At 39.9% G+C, this 13,736-nt stretch overlaps 1 protein-coding gene across 1 annotated transcript; it reads right to left on the bottom strand.

The window, feature by feature from the left end:
• Positions 1–324: 324 nt before the first annotated feature.
• On the bottom strand, positions 325–12,221 carry LOC109419882 (endocuticle structural glycoprotein SgAbd-2). The gene is made up of 3 exons (XM_062855027.1): positions 11,988–12,221; positions 988–1,205; positions 325–924 (listed from the first exon to the last, which is right to left on the bottom strand). The coding sequence occupies exons 1-3, from the start codon at positions 12,138–12,140 to the stop codon at positions 579–581; spliced, it is 717 nt and encodes a 238-aa protein (XP_062711011.1). The 5' UTR covers positions 12,141–12,221; the 3' UTR covers positions 325–578.
• Positions 12,222–13,736: the final 1,515 nt, after the last annotated feature.

The following is a 13,736-nucleotide window of genomic DNA, read 5'->3' as shown; positions in this document are numbered from 1 at the left end:
ACCTCATAAGAAAAGTATGGAGTGTGCAACAATTACTGAGTGTGCAAGTTTTTAAGCTGTACAACAATTGGCGATTTACCCTACGAAATAAGAAAAGGAGAGCTTTTGATAACTCTTACCTGAAATAGGGACAGGGTTTCAATATTTGTGAAAAAATGCTAAACTACATAAGCGTTGTGCAAGGAAACTCATTCTACAAAGCTTTCATTCGTTTGAAACTTGTACAATTTAGCATGCTTCCACAAATATTGAAAATCGCTTTCCATTGTACCTTTTACTATGCAATAACTTCAGTATCTTTCGGATTCCTGTGCCAACACTCGGTTCAGTAATGAATTAAAATTTATTCCATCGCTTGTGGATAAGCCATTCTCGGCGTTTGCGCTGAAACGCTAGAGAAAGGAAATCACAGTCTTCTTTTTACATAAGTCATTCTCGCGGTCGTCGTTTGGTACGCGAGCCAAAGCAAGAAGTACAGATTCAACAAAAATGTCATTAAGCTAGGAAGCATGCCAGGCTTCACTTAAAACTAGTATAAATACACACTCAAATTCCGCTAAAGCATCGTTCCGTCCCGCTCACTGATGGTAGTACTGTCCGTTGTAGTCCAGTTCCGCTCGCTGGGCAGCCGTTTCCGCGTACTTCGGGTTGGACTTGGCTTCCTGCTCGCGACGCTTGATACCGGCGTAGATTTCCTCCAGACCCTTGCGGATTCCCTCCGGGATTGGTGGTTCAGTGGGCAGATGGTCTCCGGTCACGCGGAATCCCTTCTCGTCGGCGGTGTACTGCACGTGGATGATCTGGCCGTCGGGAGCTTCATACGAGTAGGCACCCTGCTGGACAAGCACTCCGTTCGGGTGGGCGTCGGAGAAGTCCTTCAGGTAGCCGGACTCCTCGTGGACGATGTTGTTACCGGTTTGATATCTGCAAAAGGTAGCAGAAGGAGTGTTAGTTGGCTACGAAATTTTGAGAAGAATTATTACTTACTCGGTTTTGTAGCTGCCATCTTCGCCTTGTTCTTTGTTGTATTTCAGAATCGGAATCCATGTGGTCGTTTCTTGATTTCGCTTTTCGAAGTTCTGCTGGTGCTGTGGCTGGTGCTGTGGTTGATGTTGTTGCTGATGTTGTTGCTGTTGTTGATGATGGTCGTAGTCGTTATTGCGCTGCGGGAACGCGCAAGCCGATGCCAGAAGGGCTGATAAAATCTGCAAGGATAATTGAATTGAACATCAGTCTTGGCTGATAACACATGAAGCATTAGAGAGCCTATACCCCTTGACCACAGCGGATTTAAAACAACAGAACAACCTGAGGATTCAAGTTTCTTGAGTCAGTTTCATTTAATAAGTGTTTATCGAATACTCGGAATCTCAGTTGTGCGAAAACCGAACGGTTACATATCAAATCACACGAAGCTCCATAATCATATTCACAGCAATCACATGCAAATGAATCAGTTAGCTGAATATTCGGAATATTCTCAACATGATAGCTGAGTCAGCAACGACCAATCAACGCTTTGATCAGCATGCTGCAATTCTGTTTGGACAAAGCTGATAGATACTTCGCCACACCTGGAGATGGCTCAGTACAGCTCGATTTTGTTTGACGACTTAACTCCAAACTATTCCAGTATTGTTTGTGCTGTGTGGCAGCCCAGGTGTGAATCTGAAGTTTTACCCAACACTTCGATATCGGAATAGCTGGCTCAGGGCCAATGAAGTCATGTGACGCTCCAGCTCATCAGCCAAGTCATTTCCAGCGATGGAAGAATGGCCAGGTACCCATACAAGGTGAACAGCGTTTGCTGAATTCAGCTCCTCGATTTGAGTTCGACAAGCGATAACTATCTTCGACCTAGAGTTGGCCGAAGCAAGTGCTTTAATAGCAGCCTGGCTATCTGAACAGAAGTATATTACTTTGCCCATTATGTGATGCTGAAGTGCTGATTGCACTCCGCACATAAGAGCAAAGATTTCGGCCTGAAAAACGGTGCAGTGTCTACCAAGTGAGTAAGACTAATGCAGCCTTACCTCACGAGAATAAACACCAGCACCTGCTCGACCTTCGAGAAGGGAGCCATCAGTGTAACATACGATGCCGTCTGAAATACTTCTCTCCAGATATCCAGATGTCCACTCCTCCCGGCAAGGGAATTTCGTGGAAAATGTCCTATATGGAAAATTACAAGCAATTGTTAGATCACTTGGAGCAAGGCCAACTTTATCCCAATTCACCAAAAGTGGAAACAGCGAGATGTGTGTTGAACTGCAGTTCACAGGAGTTTACTCTAGTAAACGGAGTACCCACAAGCGGTAAGTGCAAAAAAGTGCTTCTTGTTTGAGATGAATTTGTAGTGGGGCAACGTCAAAGAGAACCTCGAGCGCTGCCGTGGGAGTTGAAGAGAATGCTCCAGACATCGCCATTAAGCACATCCTTTGGAGATGGCCTAATTTTGATTGGATTGTTCTTACTCCGCTCTTTTGCCACCAAACAAGACATCCATAGGCCAATATTGGACGAACAACAGTTGTGTAAATCCATTTGATATACATACTTGGGTATAAGATCCCAAGTCGTACCAAAGGTTCGCCGTCCAGGAAAGCTTGGAATCAAGAATGACTCCAACGTACTTTACCTGTTCAGTCACATTGATTTCAGAATCAAAGAGACGCAAAGGTCGAATACCATTATGGTTTCGCTTTTCCGTGAAAAGAACAATAGATGTTTTACTCGAGTTAACCGAAAGGCCATATTGGCGACACAAACCCTCAACTACCTGAACAGCGTTTTGCATCAGGTCGAAAAGGGTGCTGATGCACAAACCGACTAACAATGTTAGGTAGTCGTCGACAAATCCATAAGTAGCAAAACCGCTATTATTGAGATGCCTCTAGCGTATCTGCTACGAGATTCCACAAAAGTGGTAACAAGACTCCCCCTTGGGGATATTGAGGATATTCTGAAATAATTCCCGGAGGAATTCTTGAACGTATTTTCGAAGGAATCTCTGGAAGAATGTCTGGAGAAAAACTTAAAGTTCTTTAAATTTTTTGAAAAAAATCTCATGAGAAATATCCAAAAGAAGTTTCTAGGAATTATTTCTGAAAAAAATTCAGAATTTCTTAACGAATCCAAGTAAAAATTCCTATAGCTATACTTGGTTTAAATCCTGGATGAATTTATGAGAAAATACATGGAGGGATACGTGGAAAAACTTATGATAGAGCCTCTGTACGGATTTCTGCAGGAATCTCTGGAAAAATGTCTGCTGGAATCACTGAAACATATATGAACTTAAGGGCCCATATAGCCGAGGCGGTAAACGCACGGGTATTCAGCATGACCATGGTGAGGGTGACGGGTTCGATTCCCGGTCGGTCCAGGATCTTTTCGTAAAGGAAATTTCCTTGACTTCCTTGGGCATAGAGTATCTTCGTGCCTGCCACACGATATACGCATGCAAAATGGTCATTGGCAGAGGAAGCTCTCAGTTAATAACTGTGGAAGTGCTCATAGAACTCTAAGCTGAGAAGCAGGCTTTGTCCCAATGAGGACGTTACGCCAAGAAGAGAGAGATATATGAACTTCTGAAGGATTCTTGGAGACATTTCTGCGATTAAAAAAAAAAACAACACTGGCCGAGTTAATGAAAAAATGTCTGTGCGCATTACTGAAGGAATCCATTGAAGATTTATTGAAGATGACGCTGGAGGAATTTCTGGAAGAAATACTGAAGAACCCCTAGAGACACATATACCTGAAGACATCTCTGGAGAAATTTATGATGTTACCCATTGGGAATTTTCCAGAAAACAAAAATCCCTATAAATATTCTAAATGTACAAGAAATAAAATACCTATAAGTAATCTCTCACCTAGTTTTTGATGGATTCCATGAAAGTTGAATTTATTGAAGAAATCATTGAAAATATTTTCGGAAGAAGCCTTGAAAAAAAATATTGAAGAATCGCTGACATAATTAATGATGGAGGAATTCCTTCAGGAATATTTGTATAGATTGCTTTAAAGAGAAATTCCCTAAGTTATTTCTGAAGGGGAAATATCCACAAATTACCTTACGCTTTGAGAAGGGATAGTGCTCAGCAAAGTGTGACATACATAAATTTCAGAGGTCCCATTCAAAAAAGTGTCCCTTTGGGGGAGTGGAGTTGAAAATGGACAATTTTTTCGTGATGTAGGAGAACCAACGTACTTTGGATACAGCGTTACGCCAATATATTTTGGTTACTTCCATTTGTTTTTGCCTTAAGTGTCTCGAAAATATTGGCGCGTTGATGAGTCCAAAATATGTTAGTTCTCCTAATTGATGGACTTACTAATGAATCAATAGAGCCATTAAGGAAGGAATCCATAGAAGGTTGGCTGTAGAAATTGTTTAGAAAGTTTAAGGAGGAACCCAAGGCATCTCTAAAAAACATTTCTGAAGCAATATTTTTAATTCCACATCCACAGTTTTGATTTTCTGAGAAAAGATCCCTGTTAGAATACCTGGAATCTTCAGATGGTTTTCCGAAAGAATTCCCGGTGATTTTTTTTAAAATACACATTGAAAACATTTATCAAGCATGGAAGGTTTTCTTGAATATTTTTTGTGTAATTTCCAAAGAATCCTCTTGAAGAAATTCTGAAGAAAATTTTGGATTCCGTGGATTTTTTTTGTAATGAGTCTTTAAAAGAATCTCTAGAAGAATTCCTTAAAAATCACTGTATTATGTTGAACATTTAGTTTTTAGTACAATCAAAATTCGAATAATTATCATCAGAATCGGAAGAATCATCGGATAAGCGTTTCACAGCTTCAACCATTAGTAGGCAAACTGGAGTTTAAGAGAGAATTTACCGAGGGAATTGTAAAGAAGTCACCAAGAATATCGACGGAAATCCTCCAAGAATGTCATACGTAAATTGCCAGAAAAATCTTCCAAGAGATATAACAATGTGTGAAACTAAGCGAGGATATTCATAGAATTACAATTCTGTTTATGGAAGCGTAGAAAATATTACAAAAGATTTTTTTTATCTGTATTAACGAGTTATTTAGCCCTAGCCTAGTTCATATCGGGACCTACGCTTTACTTCCCTTCAGAAGGAAGAACTCATATTTGTGTGAATATGTCGGGAGTGGGATTCGATCCCAGGTCCTCGGCGTGATAGTCACGTGTAACATGGTTACAAGATTGAAACTGCTTTCTTGTTTTAAAAATCGATTGATCATCTTTTCGTCAGGAAAAGGCTGAGTCAAATCGTACCCTAAAGAAGCAATTATATTCAATCATCATTTTTATGACGGTAGCGCCTCCCTGTGGTCGATATTGATACCATATTTCCTTATCTCAAAGCAATGAAGTACCCACTCACTGTCTTAATCTTCTTACATGGAATGAGTTATTTTTGTAACGGATTAGACAATGAGCGTAACAATCTATTATATAAAATTTACAAAGAAGCTTCAAACCCCATCAATAGTCTTTCCGAGTCGAACAGTGAGCTAAAGCGGACGTGGTCCCAGAGTAATAAGTGGAAGATTTTGCCAAAAGTTTAAGTGATAGCTAACTGTTTGAAAACGCTATGTGAGTTGGGAAAGCCCATAAAAATCTAAAAGAATTGTTAACTAAATTTTAAATTATTCTAGAATTTGGAAATTCTAGAATTGTGGAAAATTGAATTGGCCCAAGTGCAGGGAACAAGGCATTCCCAATGTGAGTGAAGAAAAACCGCTATGATAATTAATAATGTAGATTTCAGCTAAATGTGTGTCCTTTTGTAGATCTTTAATTAAGATAGTTGCCGACGTCACTATTCCAGCAAACCTTGAATCTGCTGCTCGAGGCTCAGGTAAATGTGTGAACCATTTGTTGCGTATCGTGAAAGGAAATTGTGCTGTTCTATGTAATTTTTGATCCTAATGGACCCGTGTATGTGCTTCTTCTTTTTCTTGTTCGTGAAGGAATCATATCCTTCACGCGAAGGTGTTCCTGCCGGGTTCTAGAACCGGAAGTAGGTTGTAGGGGAATTCGACAACTACGAATCCTCTTGGTGGATCCAGAAGCTTGGCGGCTTGCAGGCTATAGGTCTCGTCGTCCGGCCAGTGAACCTCCATCGCACCTACGGGCCTGGGAGACTCCACGACTCCCGAGAATTCTCGACTGGAAGCCAATTACCATCGGATTCTCTTTCAATTAGCCTCGAGACAGTTGGAGGTCCGCAGTCAATCGGACTCGCATGTGAGAGTGCTGGTGTTAGCGAAGACACGCACCACTGACAGCCTACACGCGTGTACAGGGGCAGCCCCGTCATCGATAAGCACAACCAACACTGCAACCACCAATACAAAAGCAACCCCGTTGCGTCTCCATCGCCGCATCCATCGTTGAACATCGTCGCCTGAGCTCGGGTCGAGCCAGATCAAGGTCAGATAGAATAAGTAGAAAGTGAACTGAGGGACCAAAGTAAAGCACGGCCGTGCGCATGAAAATTCCAATTGGAATCGTAGGAGTTTAGGAGCGGTTTTGAATATACTGATGCAAGTTTGAACGTTGGCTAGTTTACTCTAGATGACGAAAGATATTTGATGGGAATTTAGTGGGATTTTGTTGGGAATTTTAGCTGTGCTCTAAATTGATTGGGTCATTGGGGTCAGAGTTGTGGTGAGAAAGGACGGTCTCGAGTAAGAATCTTTCCGTGGTTTGATGGACTCGCCCTGAGTCTCGCTGGGCATTGCATATTGCTGCTTCACATGCAAACGGTTTGATCGTCTGCTTGGCGCTAAAGTGAAGTCAGTCGAGGAAAAGACAAGATTCGACTCCAATCAGATTTTGAACCGTTACACACGTGCTTTAACCATCACACCAGGTCCGCTCCACAGTGAAAAAGATCTGTAAACGTTCTCAAGAAAAAAACGTCAAACAATAACAAGAAAAAAATGTACAAATTACAACTATTATTGCTATGTCGTTTGCTCATCAGCGTGTGAAATATTGTTCGGCGGCGTGGAGAAATATGAACGGTGGCGCGCCGGGTCAGCTTCACTGGTGGCGGCGGCGTGAAAAAACGTCGGCGACGGTGGCTCGGCGCGGCGGCGCACACGTCTAGCTGGATAACCTGTTATTCAGCTTTCATTGTAACTAGGGATCACAGAAGGAAGGAACTCGTGATTAAATCATAGAAAAACTATTGAAAGAATCCCAGAAATTTGTGGGAGAACCCCAGAAGGAGCTCCTGGAGAAATATCATATCAGAAAGAATTGCTGGAGGTATTTCAGAATACAATCTTGGAAAGAACCGTGTAAGAAGTTCTGAAGAATGAAAGAAACCCTGGTAGAAATTTCGGAAGGAAAATCCAAATTAGTCTCTCAGGCAATCTCTTGGAAACATTTCAAAAGGATGCCTTGATAAAATCCAGAATGATCTTCTTAATAAATTCTGATTCCTGGTGGGATTCCTGAGAGAATCTACAAAGAAACTCCAGAAAGAATTTAAAGAGGGACATCTGGTTTAATTCGAGAATGAACTCCCAAGAGCAATTTAGGGAAACCTGACAGCAGTTCTGGAGAAGTATCCAGTGATTGCACAGAAAAATTCTTTCAGATTTCCTAAAAGCATCGAAGAAGAATTTTCTATAGGAATCTGTGAAGGAATACCTGGAAGAATTTCAATATATATTTGTGGAGCCATGCCTTCCGGAAGGAAAAAAAATATCCTTCTTTGTTAAGGCGAAACTGGATCCATTTTCTCACTTTTTGGTTTTTAAATTTTTATAAAATAACGAAGCAATATTTTCAAAATCGGTTTTCGTACACATGTAGAGTATGGATCAAGGTATCTCCTGATTTTTTTTTCGTGGTGGAAAATGTTTTTCGTTTTTGCAGAAACCATTTTTGAATATAATATCACAAAAAAATGGTTTCTGTAAAAACGGCAAACTTTTTCCACCACAAAAAACAATCAGAAAATACCTTGATCCCTACAGGTGTACGAAAACCGATTTTGAAAATATTGCTTCGATATTTAATAAAAAATCAAAAACCAAAAAGATGAGGAAATGCTTCCAGTTTCGCCTTAAGATATTGATATTGCATTCCAGAAAGTGGCCATTCTCGAAAGCGTCAATCTGAGTACTGGAGCTATAATATGCGTAAGTCTTGCGCTCAAAAAATGTAGATATATTCACAAATGTACCCCTGTTCATCGTCTTCAAGGCAGCTTACGATAGTATCGACCGCACAGAGCTATGGAGAATCATGGACGGAAACGGCTTTTCTGGGAAACGACCACACTACTCAAAACCACGATGGACGGTGGGCAAACTGCGCAACCACGAGCTCGCTGCACTCTACGCATCCAGAAGGTGGCCAAAACCGGAAGAATACGGTGGGCAGGTCATGTTGCAAGAATATCAGACAACTACCCTGTGAAGTTAGTGTTCGATATCAATCCAGTTGGCCCAAGAAGGTGTGGATTGCAGAGAGCACGATGGGCAGACCAGATGGAGCATGATCTGGCAAGCATTGGGCGTGACCGAGTATTGTCCGTCGTATCCGTCGTGACCGAGTCGTATCTTAATATGATATTGAATCATAAATGTATATATCCCTTTCGTGACGGACAATAGAAGAATGGTTATCTCAAATTTTCTATTATAAACTTAACGTCCTCTAGAATAAAACTTTCTTTACTTCGGCTACTTTATCCACCTATGCACTTTTTGGGGTCAAATTAGGACCAGCACAATTGTGCTGGTCCGTCCTCAAGCCGGTCTATGTTCTCTAAGTAATTGCTAAAAATTGCCTGCTTTTAGGCGTTGTTTGGTACAGAAGATTTATTGTAATTATTAAATCACTGCAAAGTGTTCGTTTGTAGAAATTTAGACGTATAATTTTGAATCTAGGAACTCGAGATCAGCTTGGCAGGGTATTCAAATTATAGAAGTGAATAAAAAGAAGATAATGATAACAGCAAACCTCTGTTCCAATCTAATTCATGATTTCGATAATATGGAGTAATATTTTTCACCCAAGTATTCAAAGTTCCTTAAAAAACTCGTACAAGCTGATATCGTGTTCCTTGAGTTTAAATTATATGTCTAAGTTTTTACAAACTAACACTTTGTAATGATTTAATAATTAAAAGCAATCTTCTATGTCATAACACGCCTAAGAATAGGCAATTACCGATGGAACTTGGACCGCCTTGGGGACGGAACAGCACAATTGCGCTGGTCCTACTTTGACCACCCAGAAATCTTGTGCTTTTCAACAAAGCACCACTTTTTCTTCGCCGTTTTGCAGAACTACTCTTCTTCTATCGGTTTTTATGTCTGCATACCTGGATTAAACAAATATTTATAAAAATACGACAGATAAAATTTTTTCAACTTCTAAGGTGATTGTTTACTTTTTGTTTAACTTTTCGTGGCGTTTTTTTTATAAACAATTCCAATCAAAGCTGAGGCTCAGAAATACAAGTTAGAGTAATAACTCGATCATAAAAATTATTTACATCACATATTTTGAGGAACAAAACAATTTAAAAAAAGTGTTAAACCAATGCCGAAAAACAGCACGATTGTGCTGGTTCGTCACGAAAGGGATATGTATGTGTGTACCCCGGAGACACAAAACGACATATGATGAAACCCTTACGGCGTAGGTAAAAAACTGTAAAATGTAAACTGTGCAATTAAGATGTGCTAAAAAATGCAAAGAACAATGCAGTTTTATAGAAAACTGCGTACTTTAGGAATGTTTTTATAGTAAACATTTCAGTTCATATTGTTGCTTTTGCAGTTGTTGCAAAAAATGTTGTTAAAGAAAATAATTCCACATTTGTAAACTGAAAATTGCGGACCGGTGACAAAAAAACAGACCATGACAAATTTATGATAACTCATTGCAATACGTAGTAGTATCGACTTTCGGCATTTATAACATATTTTTGCAAAATTGAATCAAATTATAATGAAAACTTGTTGATTTGAATCTAAAATCTTTATCATGTTTTGTAATGATTTCGATCTGATTATAACAGAATATGTAGTTTTCTTGATTAGATCAGTACAGTCGATACAATATGGGGATTCACTAAACAGCGTCAATAACTGCGTAAACCATGATTATTGAAATAAGTAATGATACAAACTTAACCTTCTAATACCCAATCCCGCCTTTAGACGGGATATAGTTTGAGCATTTTTGTAATTTTTGTTTCGTGGACCATCATTTTTTTATATTTTTGGCTGATATTTGGGACTATTCTGTATATCTCAAAATGGTTTTTGGTGTCTTTTAAATCGTATTAACATTTTTTTTAAATCATTGTAAAATTGATGTTTCAGTCACCTTTCAGAAGTCATTGTACATTTTGTATTGAATCGCAACAATTAACATATTTTAAATTTTTCCCAAATCATACTATCATAGTAAAATAGTTTCAGGGAGTCGAATACACTCTTAAATTATTTTCCTTAAAATTACACGGAAAATAAAATTTCCTATGAAAAAAATTTAAAATAAAAATATTTCAACAATAATCATAAAATCACAAAATGTTTTCGCCTCAAAAAATCAGTCTCCCATATAGGCTTCCAGGAAAAATATAAAAGTGTGGGGATGTTCAAAAATAAAAATTAGAAAAATCAAAAACCGAAATTCCCAAAATCGGGAATTGAAAAGAATCATCTTCCAAAACATCTTTAACCCTAGTCGTGCATTGGGGTCATTATGACCCCTAAACGTGCACTAGGTCAGCGAGGTGAGCGCAAGCTAATGCACGAAGAAGGTTAAAACCGATTTTAGATGACGAAAAATTATATTTAGATCAAAATCAAATATTTGAGCATTAGAGGGTTAATACCATTGTCCAATCGGGTGCCCATATTTAAAACAATAGACTATGTTTAATGGTAGATGGACTAGATCTAACAACTTGGGCTACTACATTGGTACATGAATTTGATTAAACTTTTCGTTTGGTTCAATATCACCAAATTTTACATTCAGGAAAACATCACTATTGTTTCTTTTCGCACCAAAAATTACAAATTTTCGGGCGGAAATATTCACCAATAATCATCAATCGAGGAAATTGCATAACCTCAATCGACCAGATACAATTGGTCCGCAAGAAGGCACGTAAATTTGCATTGAATCTTCTCATTCTTTTCGCGCACGGTTGCACTTATTCAAATTAAATGCTAATTTCTACTCCATCATCCGTTCACTTCCAAGCAGCATCGTCAGCTGCTGATTGAAAATTCTCGTGCGGCACAATATCAAGTATCTCCCCCATCCTTTCGATTTCCGAACCCATCGAAATCGAAAGTGAACTTCATCGCTTCGCACTGCGCCGTGTTCCTCACCTCCGACACACACAGTCTTCATGCCCTGTTTACTCGGCGGCTCGTTCTTCTCGTTGAAACTCTAGAAGAGCCGCTTCTCAGTTAACTGCAACATTTGGAAAGGTAAAACCAGTACCGGCGCGTGGTTCGTATTACCACTCCCTGCAAACACTGCATCCCTCTCATTCACCTCCACACTTCGACATTTGATATTTCAGACTCATCTAGAAGTCATCCGAGAGCTCACCCACTAAGGCACTTAGCTAATACCCTGAGGGGGTAGTAGGTAGAGACCACGCGACTATGACGACGACGGTTGCTGTTAGGTAATCCAGGTCGAGGCTCGTATTGCAAAATCACGAATCACGAGGTTCTACGAGCGAGGACCCAAGCCAAGCCCGAAGAATAGACCCTTCCCAACCAACAACGTCACAAGGGCTTGACACCTTTTTTTCTGTGTCGAGAGCCGGGCTCCCCCTAGATGATTTATGGCAGCTGGCGGCCACGCTGCTTTTGTTCACGATCTCGTTTCCAGGTCACGCTAGTCGACGGAAAAGTTCATTCACTCTTTGGTGGGCTGGAGGGTCACAATTTGCTTACATAAGAAAAAACCACTTCACGAACTTACCAGTAACTTCATTTTCTTGTTATAGAGATCACGCACTTTGCACTTTCCACACGAAATGTCACCGCCCACTCCAGTTGACACGGGCAGGGTTTCAGAACCGAATTGTGCTTCAGGGAAGAAAGTAAGATCTAGACTGCGGTCGGAGATCCCCATTGATGGGTCTTTATATACCACCCGTCTAAATCTGATGCAGTTTTTGTTTTTGTTTCGTACCTTCCTACCTCTTTTGGCGTTTGGAAGCCAGAGCTCGGGTACCGCGCATCCCTCTCCCCGCATCATCGCTGGCGCTTGGGGAGGTCTCTCTGTCTCGCTGTAGTAGCGTGCGCCGCGCCAGTGTTTTGCGGGTCTTCGGGCCTAATGCCAAACTGGTGGCCAACTATTTCCCGACATGCCACCACACACACGCGGGCGGTAAACGTTTGAGCCGGTCCGATGATCACCATCATCTTTAGAGATGGGTTAGATCTGGTGGTGCGGCTGCTGCAGCTCAAGAAGGTTGTTTGGGCTTGTTGGATGGTAGGTATACCAACACCCTGCGCCGGTGAACTCGTTTTTGTTTTTGGTCAACGTAAATCAACTGTGACCGGCAGTGGTTATGCAGAGGGCGGTGTAATAGTTGATATTTTTTTGAATATATTATTGCCATGGGGAATATATGCAGGTGTTATGAGAGACAATACGATGTCAATTTAGAGCGCTCCTACAGAGATTGAGAGCGTTTGTTTACTCCTAGAAGATTTCTTAGCTTTGTAACCTGTCAGTTGCATTGACAGTTTTCAGTTGTGATAATGAAAAACCTGGGCATGTTAGAGGAATACTTGTAAGTGCAAAAACGAAATGAATACTGTTCCATTCAATGCCAACATGTCAACTGTTTTTTTTTTCTCGAATTTTTATTTTTCATCGATTTATAAAACGGGCAAAAAAAACCTTTTGGGACTTTTGATAGCAAAAGCAGATTCGTACATTTAACCATACTAAAGTTACTGCTAAGGAGAATGGGCACATTCGATCCCTCTCAAGTACACAAAACAAGAAATCGTTACCATGGTACGAATATTCCATATAGTGGGAGAAAAAACATGATTTTTCATATACCTGTAGATTATTAAAATAAACAGTTTATAAAATAAAATATCTCATACAAAATCCCTGTAAATAGAACTTTTACCCCATATAGACATTTTCTTGTTTCGCTGAGACCTTTCAGATAAGATATGAATTATTAAGGTACCTAGATGGACCACATCGCATACATTTTCTCCATTAGGGGCTGTTCATAAACCACGTAGACTTTTTGGGGGAGGGGGGGTCTGGCCAAAGTCTACGCTCCATACAAATTTCAATTTTTTTGTATGGAAAAAAGTCTACGAGGGGGGAGGGGGGGTCTGAGATTGCCAAATTTTGGTCTACGTGGTTTATGAACAGCCCCTTATCCTTCAAAAAATGAGAAAAATTTATACGCGATGGTCTGAAATTTCACATATCTGGAAAATAATTGATCCTGATTGATAAACTGTATAACAAAAGAAAAAGCTCGAATAACATATTACAAGGTCACATACATTTTTCTCTTTTTTATATTTTTGAAATTTGATGGAAATTAACATTTTTTTTTATAAACAATTTCAAAAATTGTTTTAAAAATCGATGAAAAGTTAAAAAAAGAGAAAAAATGGTTTGAAGCATTTGACCATCCTGGGCTACTTGAAAAGTTTTGAGCCTGTAGTTGACTTGTAGAAGTCAACT

The sequence above is a fragment of the Aedes albopictus genome, chromosome 2, assembly GCF_035046485.1.
Source record: "Aedes albopictus strain Foshan chromosome 2, AalbF5, whole genome shotgun sequence".
Taxonomy (NCBI): Eukaryota; Metazoa; Arthropoda; class Insecta; order Diptera; family Culicidae; genus Aedes; species Aedes albopictus.
This window is presented reverse-complemented; position numbering and strand designations above follow the sequence as displayed.